At 46.4% G+C, this 16,511-nt stretch overlaps 1 protein-coding gene across 2 annotated transcripts in view; it reads right to left on the reverse strand.

The window, feature by feature from the left end:
* HIPK2 (homeodomain interacting protein kinase 2) overlaps positions 1 to 16,511 on the reverse strand; it is an 87,736-nt gene that overhangs the window by 33,472 nt on the left and 37,753 nt on the right. For both annotated transcript variants that reach the window (XM_009954922.2, XM_009954921.2), the window contains exon 2: positions 916 to 1,039. In XM_009954922.2, the coding sequence (XP_009953224.2) occupies positions 916 to 1,039 (124 nt within the window). The remainder of the gene's footprint in view (positions 1 to 915; positions 1,040 to 16,511) is intronic.

The following is a 16,511-nucleotide window of genomic DNA, read 5'->3' on the forward strand; positions in this document are numbered from 1 at the left end:
TTTCATCTGTGTGTTTCATGGCTTTTGGCAGGGGAGGAGAAAGAAATCTACTCTTCATGCTTGGTATCTGATTTTCAAATGCTTAGAAGTTTTTCAGCTACATCTGAATTCCTCTGGAGTCACTAATGGCCCTGCTCTTCACTGCCAGTTATTACTCCTGCCAAATTTCACCTTTAAAGCTCTGACTAAAAAATACCCATTACAAAAGAAGAGTCAAAGAAACATTTTCATGTATGAAAAACTTATTTATCTATTACTCTGCTTTTTTTTTTTTTTTTTTAATTTTCTAAAAGTAAAAAGACCCTTTTCAGGCTGCACTTGCAGAAAGCTAAGATCACCCCAGAGAAGACTACCGGAATGGAAAGTGTTCTGCAGCCCTGGCTCTAGCAGCCACTGCGCTATCAGTTTTAGGACTACAAAAGCAATGTAAAAGCCTATAGGGAGAGAAGCACAACAGCCTGTATTAACTGGAAACCTAAACCACTGTGAACATTCTCCTTCTTGTCATTGCTTTTAATACTCACCCTTGTAAAAGGGATTATGAAACACAGTACGGATGGTGCTGTTTCTTCTAACAAATAAACCTCGATTCAATCCTCGCTGTCACAGCAGAGAAAGGGTGCCTGCTCTGCTCAGTGAGGAGAGACAAGTACAGAGCTCTCGACTCAACAGCAGTGATGACTCTTGATTGGGATTTCACTTAGGCAGTCAAGTCTTAAGACCCAGTGTACCAAACAGCAAACTGGTTACCAAGAATAAATACCCCAGGTGGATAATGAGAAGGTTGACTTGGGAGGGTAAAGAACACATATACCTAATTAGCAAAACATAAGAAGTTGTGAACTGTTCACTCTGACAAGAGAAGGGAAAGACACCTGTGCACTTACCAGCACCCAGGGCAATATCCATACCTACCTGATCATACTCCGAAGCTCCCGGGTACAATGGCCAGCCTAAGAACAGCTCTGCAATGACACATCCCAACGACCACATATCGATTGCTTCACAAAATGGTAAACCGAGGATGATTTCAGGGGCTCTGCAACAGAAGAGGTTAGAAAACATCAGCAATGGGAGCGGATCTGCTCGGCTGGCGTAGGGAGGCCTGTGCAGAGCACGATGCTCATGAAGCTGCCTGGTACCAACAAGTGTCATTGCTCCTGCAGAGCCGAGGGCCCCACTGGCCACTGGCAAAGTGTCTGTTAACCAAGCATGAGTCAGTGAATATGTATCCTTGCAGAAGAGTCTTCTGGTAGCATTTAGCCAAGAGACAGCCCTACGTTTAGCAGCAGTATGCAAAGGACAGAACTACCATTATTTTCATTCAGCAGGTGGGAAAATGCACAAAATGAACGTTGTGCATTCAAGGACACCCATTTAGGGCCCCCACTTGAGGCTCTTGGGTCCAGCTCGCTGTCCCGCTCCCTGTGGTGAAGCATCCTCTGCTCACACAGCTCAGCGGGCTTCACAAACAGCCAGACATTAAATAGTCATTACAGGACTGGTATAAAAGGATTACTGACTTTTTAAACAAATGGATGTAACCATAAAACAGAGAATAACATAATTAGATCTATTAGATGTAAGCCTTTTCCTCAGGAGGAAATAGTCAAGAAGCCTTCACTTCCCAGTCTGTCCCGGGCACCTGATTAGATTTCCTCTTCCCTTCCAGCCCAAACAGCCAAAACGTGGCAGCACTGCCGCTATGTGTTTACTGCCGGCTTCAGGAGATGCCCACTGAGGCACCTCTGCTCAGCGAGTTTCAGTGTTAGCCCTGATGAGGAAGGAGAAGACACGTTTTCAGCTCTCCAGGTGATTCCCTGGCTGGCACACGGAGGAAATGCCCAAATAAGCAAGACCAGTCTCAGCTCAGACTTCCACAGTGCCTTAAGGTGAGGGTCATTTCACCTTTCAGCCAGGTAGAAGCTAGTGTCAAATCTGCAGACAATGCCATCGATGGAGAGACACACACACATGCCCCAAGGGGGATTTGTCCCACTGTCTTGGGATAGTTCGAATCTTTCTTCACTGAAACTAGACAAGCTCCCTAAACTCCAGTGGCCAAGGTGAGATAAGACAAATCCTCCTCTTAGCATCCCAAATGGCTTGCCTTTCAAAAGCAACTTCTATGTGGAAGAATCAGAAGTATCTCACAAATACTGAAAACCTTATACAAAACCCACCTCTGCACAGACACACCTTCCTTACTTTCCATACCTCAGCCCAGACTTCCACATGCAATTAAGTGCCATAGTTCCTATTTTACACAGGGATCACCTAAAGCTTCTCTGCTGCTCTTCTTGCAGATCTTGCGATACTTCTAAAGCCCCAGGTTCTAGAGTCAAGTGATGTACAACCAAAAGAAAAACTTACTTTCCCATACTCCTCTAAATAAATAAATAAATAAAAAGCAGAAGACAGATAAAAGAAAGAAACACTTACTGCTTTAAAACTTTTCTCACTTTAAAAATAGCCTTGGGATTTCTCAGGCCCTGATGTATGTTTTCGGAATGCCTGAGGTTGACTATTGAGCAAATCAAATGTCACCATCCAGAGCTGGAAATGGGACCCATAGTTCCTAACTTCCCATCTGTCATCAGGATAAGATCTGACACTAGTGAGATCATACTAAGCATTACCAATTGCAGTGGAAAATATTATGTTTTAATCACGCTATTACATAGTCATGTGAAGACAAGCATTTAGCCAAGAAACCAAGCAAAATGGGTAATTTTTTCCAAAGAAACAAGCAAAGGCCCTGTAGCAAGAATCTGTGCCCCATTTTCAGTCCACAGACTTTGCTAATTTTGGGTTGACTGGTAATGATAAAAGCCCAAAACTATCTGTTCTCAAAACAGCAATGCAGAATGTAAAATCATGGGGAATTCTGGGATTTCATGCTTTGTGCCATTCCCACAAAAAAACATGCCAGAAACTTAAAAAGCAGCTACCTTTAGCCCTTCTAGCTTCATCTGTGCTTGTTGTTCTCATACTTCACTGTTCTTTAGCCCATCATGACAAACTTTTTTTTCCTAGCATCAATCTCTCCTTAGGAACAAGGGGTTAATTTTCCTCCTTTCCTCCCTATTTCGTCATCCCTGCACACTAGACACCTAGACAAAATGCAGAGAGAAAAAGACAGCTATGGTGACCTGAATCTCATTACTATGTAAATCCTGCATTCAAAGCCATCTGCCTCTCCCTGTCTGCCTTCTACATTGTGAACGAAATGTCCCTGGTCACTAATGAGAGCTCAGCCATGCATCGCCTGAACTTCAAATCCCTCCCACTAACTCAAGTGGAGGATATTCCCAACGTGATTTTGCGTAGAAACCTCCCTCTTAATAAAAATTGCTTGCACTGCTGTCATATGCAGCACACATCTCCTTCCCTCTCTCCCCACACTTATGCTGCCAACACCTTCAGACCCCTGCAAGAAGGGATGACCTAGAACGTGATGTTCCAAATTTTTTTTCTGATGAGTCTTTGGCTGTCCAGTGGGTTTTCCTTAAAGCTCCAGCTTCTGGAGTGCAGCAATTAGGAGAGAATTTCTTTGTCACACACAAAAGAACTTTTGCATCTCCTCTGTTGGGAAGAAAAGCACAAAACCAGTGTCCATACCATTTAAACACATAAAAGGCAACTAAAGGGAACGCCATTAATTATAGCAAACCAAACATATCGTTGTAGGAAGGGGAGGTGGTGAGATAGTTCTATTTTATTTCACTTTTTTGAAAGCTGCTATTTGCATTACTCAATCAAGCCTAAACATCAGTTGCAATCTTTGCCTGCTCAGCCCCAAACAGATGATAATTTTGTAACAGCGATGAGAAGCTCTGCGAGAGGGGGGCCAGATCGAAGTGATACACCACAGCCAGCATTCACTGCAGCTTTCTCCTATCCTTAGTGCCACAACTGCAATTTTTCCATGGATAGGGAGTGGCCCTAAGACAAAAAGATCTTGTTAATTAAGCAGTCATTAAGACACCACAAGAACTACAGGTATCAGACACCTCATAGGCTTCCAGATTTTCAGCTAGCAGACGCCTCCTGTTCGCTGTGCAAAAGAGAGTGCTGGAGTCACCCCAGGAGGAGCAGCGGTCTGCCTCCCTGCTGTCACTCTGCTAATGGCCAACACCAAGCGTTTTGCTGAAGGATGCTACAAATTCTCTAATGAAACTACTCATCCACTGATAAAATGCCTTACGAACTTCTATTGGGTGGAAATTGTTCTGTATGCTCAGTTATGGCTGCATAGATCCTTCTGCATATAGACCTATATCTAACACATAGAACTCTCTTTCTTAACATAGATGTCGTTTTTTTAAGACAAGGTGAGATCTTGACTTCGATCACACATTGTGGCACGGAGTTCCACAGGCAACCTTCTGCTTTCAATAGCATCTTAACTCAGTTGTTTAAAGCCTGATTTTCCTTCATCAGGTTTAAATTTGTCACCTCTCACTTCATGTTCACATGGATTGGCCTAGAGGTGAAGACATAAGTGTTTGAATCACCTTTCTTTTAGCACAAGCTATTTTTGTATCTCTGCCCTGTTCTCCCTTGTTTGCAGCAGCTTCTGGCTTCTCAGCGTTCTATCCCATGGATGTTTCAATCCACTTCCACTGCCTGGCCCTACAACTCCTCTTCCTGACACGACAACTTGGAGACAGGCCAAACAGACCTAGAGACAGTTAAACATAAGGATATTCCCCAGACTTATTTTACACTATTTGCAGAATGCTTTTGCATTTCAGTTTTCCCTGAGCCTAATATTTAGTTTGCTTTTGGAGTGACACGAGACATTTCAGCAGATGTTTTATCTGTGAGATCCTCTGAGACACACAGTCCTTTCTCCAGAGAAGCTGCAGTTAATTTAAGACATAGAATTATGTAGAAATAGTTCATTTTTCCTCTTCCAATGTTTACTGTCTTTCAGTGCTGCACTGATCTGGCACAACGCTGTCTGTAATCTGTATCAAGTCCCTTAAATGTTCCTCTCTCTTTTCTTCAGCCTAACCTAAGCAAATCTATGGTATCTGCACACTTAAGCACTTCACTGCTGGTCCACCACTTTTTGCAGATAATCAATATATTAAACAACTTTAGTTCTAAAATGTGGACACAGTCCACTCCACAACTGACCCTTTTATTCCTAAAAGCACTCAGACTTAGCTCAGCAATAAGAATGGTATAATTCTCTTTTCCAAAGGGAAAGAAAATATTTCCATGTCTTAGCCCGTTCTTACATGGGATTTCTCCATTCTGCAGCTGCTAACACTATGTAACAGGGGAAAATGCCCTATTAAAGTGTTCACATCAGAGCACTGCAATTACAAATTGGAAGGACGACTCACATGGCAGCAGGTCTTCCCAGAAAAGCACCGAGATCTTCAGCAGCTCTTTCCATGGCTGCACAGGGAAGCGTTTTCTGTACTGATAATACTGCTTCTTTTAACACAAGACTCACCAAACCTTTTGATTGTGGTAGGGATCATGTCTGAAACCACGCCAAGGCAGCCTGCTGCAGGAACATTCCATTTACCACTCTCCACCAGCTTTTTGGCTGCGCATCCACAACACCCTCAGCACAGTAATTCCAGTCTCCCGTACAAGACACATGGAGGGAAAACAGAAAACTCCACCCTCCCATCCTTCCTCTCCCACGAGCTGCCTTCGATATCTCCCAACGAAAGACACTGCCTTTCTGTATCTGCAGGCACAGCCTGCTCTACACAAATCTCGCCAGCACAGACCAAAGATTTAGAATCCACTTGCCACCAACCTGGGAGAGACTGAAGAGCTCCACCAAGAGCCTGTATCTCTAGGAAAGAAGCAGCCAGCCCATCTCCACTTTCCACATCTTCTAGCCCTTTCCCAGACCAAATGACTCCCCTGGCCAGCAAAGGATGACCTGCTCCTTAGCTCAGCATTGGGTCTGGTAAGTCCCCCATTACCTTGGAGCCCAGCTTGAACATGCCCATGTATACCAGAGAGCTGCCAGCACTGGGCACCAGGGACCCAGGACACAAGGGTCCCCATGCTGGCAGTGCCCACAGGTCCCCAGAGGCAGAAGTGTCATCTCATCATTTGCTTGCACCTCACATATGACCCCATCCTGCTTTCAGGCCTGCCGCTGGCAGAGTATTTACTTTAGCAATGCTGCTTTGTGGCAGGGTAATTTCATTGTCTGGTGTTTCTGTCAGGAAAATTAATTACCAGTCCAGCTCACTGGCTTTTTCACCCACACATCACAGGACATTAAAAACAAATGCCAAAAAAATTCATTTCCACAGACTTGGATTCAGAGATCTGGGCTCTTTCTGAATTTTAAAACTCCCCTGCAAACTGCCTGCCTTGGGGATAATTTACCACCTCTGGTAGGGTCCTGTGGCCGAGCGTGATTGTCTCAGCAGAGTCCTTCATGGACAAGTATACATATCAGACAAAAATATAACTCAAAACTTGATACTTGCTGGCACCTCGAGCAGAGAGCACGCGTGCTTCTCGCCTTCAGGGTGACGCTTCTAGAAGGTTGCGGGCAGCTGCAGGCAGTGCAGACAGGCTCACAGTGATGCTGTCTGCTGAGTCGATATACATAGCTCCTGTTGTCTTCTACCTGTTAGTCTCACCCACCAAAACCTGAACTTCAGGAAACAGGAGCTTTCACATTTCCATTCAGAAAGCCCTGGGCAGAGACAGAGAGGCAGGAGACAAATCCCTCGGTCCGAGTGGGCACACATGGACTAGCTGCACACCCAGGGCTTGACCCCTCTCAGTGTTTGTGCTGTCCCACACACCAGGATACCTCCTGTGAGGAGAAGGAACTGCATCCTTCAGGTGTCTTACAAAGTGTTTTTTATCCAAGTGGTGGGGCTCCATCCTCCTCTCAGCTGAGCCTTTTATTTGACATCTTTCTCACACCTGTTCACCTCACCCATTTGTATTTTGTGGAGTTATCCACAAAATGGTTTTTATTGCCATATACTGTAGCATGAAAAGTACCCTTAGCTCTTAGTTAATGGAGATGGAGAGCATACAGCATGTTTTTTTTGTCCCTCTGTACCTCTCAGACCCCAAATAACTTCTTAAGTGCAGGGCTGTAAAAGAAGACAGGCTCATATTCTGGGAGCAAAAGGTTATACTTGCCACTTCCCTCACTCCTCCACCTCTCCACTCACACAGACACCTGGAAGGGTTGCAAACACCTAATATGGATGACCCCCAGACTGAAGGCCTTCCTCTGCTCTGGGAAGTTGCAGACTTCCCACCTGTGTAAAAGCCAGCTATCAGGGCCAGAGCTTAACACTTACAAGCACCAACAGCTCCTGCTCGCTCACTCACTCCCTGTCCCACACAGTGGGCAGGAAAGCAGCTCCAGACCCCACCTGTGCCACTACCAGCTGTGGAGAGCCAGGCTCACCCTCATCGCTAGCCTCACTGTGGGACTCTGCATTTCTCCTGCATCCCCAAACGCTGGAGTTTGCTTGGATGCTCAGCTGAAATCCATAGAGAAGTGGTACAGCTCTGCAGACTCCTTGCTAGGGACTTAAGGACTGCCATGAACTCTGGACTGTGCTGGGAAGCACCAGCCCAGCAGAATCGCAGCAAGGGACAGCTGTGGGAGTCAGGACTGATCCCAGAACACAGAGCACACCATGCCTTTCAGATTTCAGCATAAAGTTCAAACCCTGCAGAGTTTAGTCAATAGGAATATTCATGAGGGAGGGAAAGGGTCATTGAGAAACATCACTATCAGAGTATGCCGTTTACCCACAAGGATGTTTTGGTTTGAGTTGTAAGGGAGGTCGGTGCCCCTAAAGGGCCTACTAACACACTCCCTATTTCACAGGTCAATCACAGCTACACCTGGTTTCTGAAAAGGACTGGGGGTCTAGCCAGAGCCGTTTCCAGGGCTGTCAGACCACCAGCACAACCACCACTAGAGGGTAGCTCCAACACTGCAGTGCTCACATTGCCCTCGCCCATCCCTCAAGATTAGTTGCAACACATCAAAAAATATCTGTGTCAGCTCAGAGGACTGGAAGCTGGATCCACTCAGCCTTCAGTGATGGTTTATGTTACAGGACATAAATATAAACTGGGGGTTGGTAACAAGTGAGGTACTGCAGGGGTTTATCCTCGGACTGGTCTTGTTTAACACCTTTATCACCGACCCAGGGGAGAAGGCAGAGTGCACTCATCCAGTTTACGGATGATGCCAAACTGGAGAGACCTGGTGATGTGCTTGAGGGCAGGGCTGCCACCCAGAGGGACCTAGACAGGCAGGGGGCGTGGGCCATTGGGGACCTTCTGAAATGCAGCCAGGACAAATGCCGAGACCTGCCCCTGGGACAGATGAGCCCTGGTGACAACACCTGGGGAACTGCTCGATGGCCAAGGCCATGAGCACCTTGACTGAGGGGCAGTGGGCTGAAACGAGGACCCTGGTAGCAGCTGGACCAACAGCCTCCCTGGAGCAGCACCAGCAGACGAAGGAATGTGATGACACACCTCCAGCCACACTTGTGAGACCACAGCCTGGGGGTGCCAGTACATGGGTGAATTGGAGCAACCTCACTGTGGGGAGAGACAGCCATCGGGGACTTGACAGTAGCCTGTCCCCTTCTCCTCTGCCACATGGAGAAGACAATGCCAGGCTCTTCGCTCAGGTGGGCAGCAGGAGGTGGAGATGATAGGCAAACTGAAACAAGGGCAATTCCCACTGGGGACTGCGAAAATACCTCTGCTGTGCTGATAAATGGACCACCAGCACAGGCTGCCCTGAGAGGCTGTGTAGTTGCTATCCCTGGAGGCTTTCAAGACCTGGCAAGACAAAGTCTTCATCTTGATCTCATGGCTGACCCTACCTTGACCATCAGGTTGGGCTAAATGACCTCCCAAGGCCCCCTCCCACCTGAACTACTTTAACTCTATACGGTACAGTAACTATACATTTGTCAATAGGAAGGTCACCATGCTCCTCTTACATACAGGCAAAATACTACATAGCTGGGAGTGTTCCAGGGGGTACAGGTGCAAGTCCCAGGGTGTTCTTCGCAAGTGTACACACACAGTTTTTTCTATCATCTAAAAACAGAGAGCAAGTTACACAAGAATGACTTCTGGACTTGATTGGCATAATTATCGAACAAGCCTCAGGAGCCTATAATTACTAAGGGTATTTAATAACAAATAAATCATAGAAGCAGACTAAACTACCCGCCCCTTGACACTACTCATATTCCACCAGGGTGCTGACTGGGAAGGGTGAAAATACTCCAGAGGATGGTGCCAGGGCTAGCCCGAACCCTGGGAAGTCACCCTCTCCCTCCGTGCCCGGATATGGGGCCACCCCATGCCTGTGTCACTCCTGGCAAGCATTCAGCCAGCTTGTCTTACAGACCTCCCACAGCGGAGAGTCCATAAACTTTGCTGTGCCCCAAAGGACCTCACCCCTTGTAATTTTACGGACTAATACAGCTGTGCATAGCTGACTTTGTCATGTTTAATTACAACTTGTTGTCAATCTGGTGTCTACGTAATACATAGGGAAAAACATAACTTAATACATCTCATTTGACTTTGCCTATACCCAGCCTTCTGCCAGGCTGTACCTCCTCCCTATCTTCACCCTGCCTTGGCCTCAACACATATTCAGTATGTACAACCTTGTCTCTTTTCCTCTCCTGCTCACCTCTGTCTCCTTTTTCTGTCTCACCTTTTCTGCTCTCTTGCTGCACTTATCGTGAGTGAAGAGAGAGGAGGACATCATGCACACGAGCACTGAAATTCCCTGTCCCTGTGGAAGGGGTGCACCTCATGTGCCTGCAAACACAGCCCTGTGCTGCTATGGGGGGAAACTGGGCAAGTGCAGAGAGTGTGCGTCCATCTTTAAAAATGGGGTGTCACACAAACATTCACATACCAAGCACTGCAATGGGATCCTGACACTCACTGCCACCATCCACATGAAGCTCTTGGCAAAAGCAATTTCCATGGGTTAATCCTGGAAGAGTTTCAAGTAAACCACACTAACATACCAAAAGCACTTGCCATCGCTATGCATCTTTCTTGGGGTTAAGGAAGCCATGAACAAAGGCTCGGTTTAAACGGGGAGGGAGGGGGTCCCTGCTGGGAGGTTCTGCACCACTCTGTTCTCCTATATACATTGCATATATACATTCCATTTAGGCTAGGGCCTGAAAGAAAACCTCCTGTTCTCTTCAGCAAGAGCATGTGAGCAAATAACTGAAGCCCTGAGCTGGAGAACGCAGTGCAGCTGTTTGTGGAAACAAGACAAAAGATTTAGAAACAGTGTTTCGCCCCCCCCCCCCCCCCCCCATGTCAGGCTGTTTACAGAAACCAAGGGATGAAATTTTGCAGACAAAAACACTGAGAGCAGCCTGTCAGTCTCGGAGGGAGGGAGGGAGAAGGAGAGGGAGGGGAGCGTAGGCTTCTTTCAGGATTATGGATCATTGCTAAATTGCTCTATCAATTATTAAACCCATCACTCAAAGCGCAGTAACCAAAATATAGCAGATAAAGCCTTTCTCATCCACTCTCTACCAGCTGCTCTCCTCCTCCTAAAGCCAGAGGGGAATGAAAATTCCCGTAGTTTATATTTTATAAACATCATTTTCTCTGTGCCTTGAAAATAAAAGCTTTTTTCAGACAAAGTACAGCAAAACCGAGCCTGTGGCAGGAAGATATTAAAGGAGGACTCACCCTTTCGATTAACAGACCTAAGGAATAAAACAAAATCTCTCCAATCAATATGATTTCTTAGCGCCGACAGGTTAAAACATTTGTCTGTGGATAAATGAAGAGGCAGGCCCCAGCCATCAATAGCTGTTAGTTGCTATTTGCCTTTGCTGCTGGGCCTATCTGAGATCAATGACAGGGTGGGCACAGTCTCAGGAAAGGACAGGACATGGCCAAGCGGCACATGGCATTTGGTCTGGCCAGTGACTGCGGAGAGAGAAGCTGCAAACATGCATCCAGGATGAGAGAGGAAGCCCTGAGCGGGCAGTGCCGACAAGGAACCATGCAGGGAGGAGGACCAGAACCTGACTTCCAGCCGGAAAGGCTTCCACATGGCTGCTGATGTCTCAATGGACATGAGTGTTTAGCAGCACTATACACACTTGCTGGAGGCTGCAGCTCCAGTTCAGCGAAACACTTTACCATACACATCACCTGAAGCAAATACATGCCCGAGTCCTGGTGAGGGCACTGGATGCAGCTAAAGTTAAGCACATATTTAAGTGCTCTGCTGAATCTGAGTCTGCTAGCAAGTCCTCATTGCACTTGAGCTGGAAATCTTAAAAGGCAAGAAAAGCTATTAAGCCCAATTAATGGAAAAGAAAGCCAGGTCCTGGGTCAGCCAAGAGACAAGCTTGTCCCAGCCAGAACTGAATCTTCTTAGATCCCTGGAGGAAGCCCTACTGGACTGATCACAACCATGCTCATCTCTTTGGACTCAGAAATGCAGGACTCCATAAACTTCAGAGGAGGTGCACAGTGCTGAGCACCATGACCATTGCCCCCAGGGGTCGTCAGCACCACGCTGACCCAAAAGTGCAGAAACATGCAAGGGGAGTGATGCAACAACAGCTACATTCAGCACAGCGTGACCTCTGGTTGTTCTCCGAAACAAAGGGTAATGCACAGCAGGGGAGGGCTGGGGCTTTCCCAGGTTATGGAAGAAATCAGAGAATAGAAAAATCATAATTCGAAAACAAAAGCCCTATCCATGCCAGGCAGTGAATGGATGAGGCGCAACGTATTGGGTGCAGAGATCCCCTGAAGGAGGCATCTGATCAAGAGGGGAAGAATGCCAATTATGTGCTCCCATTCATGCCACCGCAATGAAAGCATAATTCTGACTCTGCTTTCTGACCCGCAGTATGCAATTTATGTAAATCCAAGCTGTTCTCGCTTCCCTCACAGCCAAATGTCCACCAATGCCAGAGCTGGCTCTAACTTTTTGTTTTTCTTTTCAAATCTATTGTTTTCACTCTTGAATATTTAAGACCTTTTGTTGTTGCTGTTGCATTTCTTTGGAAATTAAATAATAATTTAAAAAATCCCAAAGCACAGAGACAGACAAGAGTTGACTTCTCATCTCCAATGGCCTCCCATTCTGCCATGCTCAGCTCCATCCCAACCCCTTATCATTCCAGCCCAGAGCCCTGCCACGTATCAGCCAAGTGAAGCTCCTTGGGTCTGACCTGTAATGTTCCCCTAGACTTTTGTTCACAGCAAATACTGGAAGTTGCACCAAGCTGCATGGTGGTTTTATGGGATTAGCCTGAATACTGAGCCAACTGTCAATATAAGGCTCCAAACAATTTCTATCCCTGGCAAACATGGATATGAACCAGACTCAGGCCATGATCCTAAGATTGGCTTCTTAGAGCAAGTATAGCTGGTCTGAGGCTAAAAATATCAAATTACTGCAGCCTTCCTTTATTTTTTTCTTCTAATCATGTCTACTAGCCGCTTTTTTTTTAATTAGAAAAAGACAAAGACAAAAATAAAGTACTTATCCTGCTCCTTGGAGAAAGGAGCATTGCCCTTTACTTATCTCTGAAGAGCCACGCAGATTTATTATTATTATTAGCAGCAACTATTTGTATTTCTGTAGCATGCAGAAGTCCCGGCGGAGATTGGAGCCCCATAATGCTAGACGCTAAAACACGATGTGCTAAGGGACTGTGTCTGCTCCAGAGAATTGATGATCTAAGGCGATGTGTGGTGACAGAGGAACAGATTGGTGGAGCAGTTCGCCCAAGATCATAAGGAGAGAGCGTAGCAAAGCCAAGAAAAGAAGCAGGGTCCTTGCGAACAGTGTGCCATATCCATTAGACCACAACGTCTTACGATATTCAGGAATAGCCACAATAATACACAGATTCGAAGGCTCTTTCGAAAGAGATGGGTATTACTGAGGCAAGGCAGATTTTGAGACAAAATGATCTGCAGCTGTCACCCAGCAAGACAGTAGAAGTGTCAGGAACAGCTCACAAAATCCAAGGCCCAGTTTAATGCCCTGCTTAGTGAGTCGCAGCATCCTGCCTACACTGTGAGGACTTGCCTGGTCTACAAGCAAGTTTTAGGAAAAGCCTGGGAATGCCTGCCCACCCGAGAGCTGCCCCAGTTGGCTATTCCTGCTGTAGAGAGGTGAAAATTTCCACCTTCAACTCAAGCCCTACTTGAATCAACACAGCCCGCGGAGCAGGTGACAACAGCCACCTGTACAAGCAGCAGGGCACAACACCGTGGAAAAACATTCCTCTTCCACAGAACTGCAGAAACATAAATCCACTCTGAATTTAATTTCTTTTTATTTGCATTTTATATAAAATAAGAGTTTATTTATTTATTTATATTAGGGCTAACATCTGGAAGGGTTAAATAGGGCCCTACTGCACTAGGTGCTGTAAAAAAAAAAGTAAGAAAACAGTCCTTGCCCTAAAAAACTTGCAATCTAATTTGGGATCCCTCATCACCCTGGAAATAGAAACTCTGGGACTTGCTGCGCAGCATCTGCTAAGCCAGGATCTGCAACAAAGCCTGCACAAAAATTAGTCCCTGACCCACAGGGGTGACCACTGACAGCCTGGATCCTGCAGTGGATAAGGCCAGGAGGGAGCCCACAGATGCGAGCAGTCCTGCTGGAAAGCCCCAGCAGCCCGGGCTACCAGTATCCCACTGTTGGTTACGTGGAGTACAACAAAATAAGGCTTAAGCACACCTCCAGGAAGGACAAAAGATCATCGCTAAAATCTCAGGCTGCTGCTAATACGTGGCTGCCCCAAACAAGCCAGCACACAAACACCTTCCAGCACGCACCACGTCAGTGTGGACCTCAAGTGCCCAAGGCTCTCAAGCACAAACCTGAGCACTGAAGTGTAACTGGGCACCCCCGACTCCCCATGGAAGATCAGGTCCTGGGCATGGTGACGGTGGCTAGCAGCACCCTGAGGACTTGTGGGGATGAGCACCTTGTCTGCAGCGAGCGGGGCCCCGCTCCCTCCATACCACACCTCTCATGGCAGCTCTCATAGTCCCTGCCCTCTCACTCCTTCTGCTGTCCCCACCAGCCCCTGCTCCACTCCCAAACTCTGCTCAGCTTGCTTGCTTGCTCCAAACACCAGTTTATTTCCCCCTGAGATTCCCTCCTTTCCCAGCTCTCCTCCTAGGTTTCACCCTTCCTGGGCTGAACAGAGGGCCTACGGAGCAAATGGATGGACAGGGCAAGCCCAAAACACCATCTGTGGAATGGTGCTTTCCATGAATGCCCTCTGCTCCTACCCACACCTTATCTCACACGGGGATGGAAGCTACCACATCTTAGGGCTAAAGACAGCAATTCCCTGATTGTCCAGAGACGGAAGGGAGCCCTTGCAGCTGTTAGCAGAGGAACAACTCTGACTTTAGCCTCTAATGCCACACATCTTACTGGAGTTGGACAGAAAACCAGAATACAAATACGAATGCACACGTGGTGTGTAAATAGTCCCAAAGGAACCATGATGCTTGCAGGGAGAAAGGCAACGCTTCAGAAAGACAATAAAGTCTTCTTCAAAGTTCAGTTCATTCTTTATTTAAAACCATCACGTGGAAAATTCAATTGTTCTCCGATGCACCTCTGTACCAAATCAGGAGACTAAATTCAATCATTAAAGTGTGAAGCTGATGAATTTAAATCCATAGTAAGTGCAAATTTCAACACAATTTTAAGTAAGGAGTCGCTCCCAACACCTTCATAACATGTCAACACATAGTCATATATTTGTTTCTGGGACTCTTCAAATGTCTCCTTTTACAGTTTCATTTTTTGCTTGCCAAAACAAATTCTTAAAGCTATCCCAATGTTCTGAAAAAAATACAAACATTTTCCGCATGTTAAAATCTTAGGTGGCCATGACAGGAATTTCAGAGATAAAACTTGCAGAAAAAACATCACACAAGAGAAACTTTTCCTCCTCTTCGCCTTACACAAGGGGAATTTGGACTGATTCCTGTCTGATTAATTTTAACTTCTAATTCGTCCTTGGATTGCACTGTGGTATGGATGTAATTTCTTAATTTGACTGGTTTGCAAGTAGCCAATACTGTCCTTGTAAAGGGTGAAGAAATCCCCATATTTCAAGAATGCTTTTGGCTGACGGGAAGTTTAGTAATTACTCCAAAGAAATAAATACAACAATCAAAAGTACTTCCCAGGACATGAAGGCAAAGATCCACCCTTTTGTGAAAGAAGGGGCCCTCTTACGTATACATTCATATCTTCAATTAGCGTGACTGACTGTAACCATGTAGCCCTCTGCTAAGTCAACTGCAGGGTTCAAGAACATTTCCTGGCATTCCTCACATTTTTTTACATGTTGCAATTTTATCTGGTTTATATCATATCCTTCCCCCCAAATGCCTGAACTGAACCATCTTTCTTCTGACGGAGGAGTTTGGGCTTCGTAAACTTGACTGCAGCTCTCAGAAACCTCATGACTTGAGGGCTGCGTTAGAAATTACTGAAAACACAGCAAGTTTGGCTTTGATAGGTAAAACCACAGTGCATTCAAGCAGCAGCGGATGCAAATGGACGAAGACCTCCCCTTAAAGACACTTTCATCCAGGCCTGTGCCACTGGTTGTAAGCCCATGAACTTATTGCCCAAACATCTTGGAGCTTCCCCGTCCCTCCACCAAAAAACCTCAGTGTACCTCTTTACTGCATCCTTCCCCACCTCTATCCTCACAGCTCCCCTGACGCCCATTTCAGTTGTGGAAAGTGGTCTTTTCGGTTTAACTGTGACTGCATCAGAGTTGGTGCTGTTGCCCACACCGTGATGGGCAGGTGGCCTCCAGCTCGGCAGGGGGAGGATGGAAAGGTCCCTGCATGAGGTGCAGCTCATTACCCACCATATGATTTACTACCAACACATGGTAATATTTAGGGCGTAATAATAAGGCGGTACATGAGTGCTTTACCAACAAACAAGATGAGGAAGGGAATAGCCGTATTTCCCCTGTTATTCTAAGGGGAGGTTCACCAAAAGGTTAGTGAGAAAACAGTGTAGGCCATCGATCACAGGGACAGCTAACCTAGAAAGGTTACTGCATGTTCCTGCCTCATTTTTCACATCTATAATTACCCTGCTGCTTCTCACGTCCCACCCATCACCAAGCACCAAACACAAACCACTGCTGCTTTATTAATTATGTATTTTGTTTACGCTCATTGTCACCTCCCCACAACATGCCATGGTGGTTGAAGGATTAAATGGCACAACTTCTGTGGCCTCCGCAGGGCAGCGTGGCTGGGGAAAGGCAGCTTGAGGGCTTTCCTGCCTTTCCTTCACCCAATGCAAGAAGCTGCCACCTCTCAGCAGAGGTCAGGGTGGGATGGAGGTAGAAGGGATGCGGGTCTTTACATCCGGCATGTGAGACGGAGAAGCAAGGTAGGGGCGTGCGAGGGAAGACAGTTTCCATTCATGAAAGGCT

Source organism: Leptosomus discolor, chromosome 1 (assembly GCF_034619465.1).
Source record: "Leptosomus discolor isolate bLepDis1 chromosome 1, bLepDis1.hap2, whole genome shotgun sequence".
Taxonomy (NCBI): domain Eukaryota; kingdom Metazoa; phylum Chordata; class Aves; order Leptosomiformes; family Leptosomidae; genus Leptosomus; species Leptosomus discolor.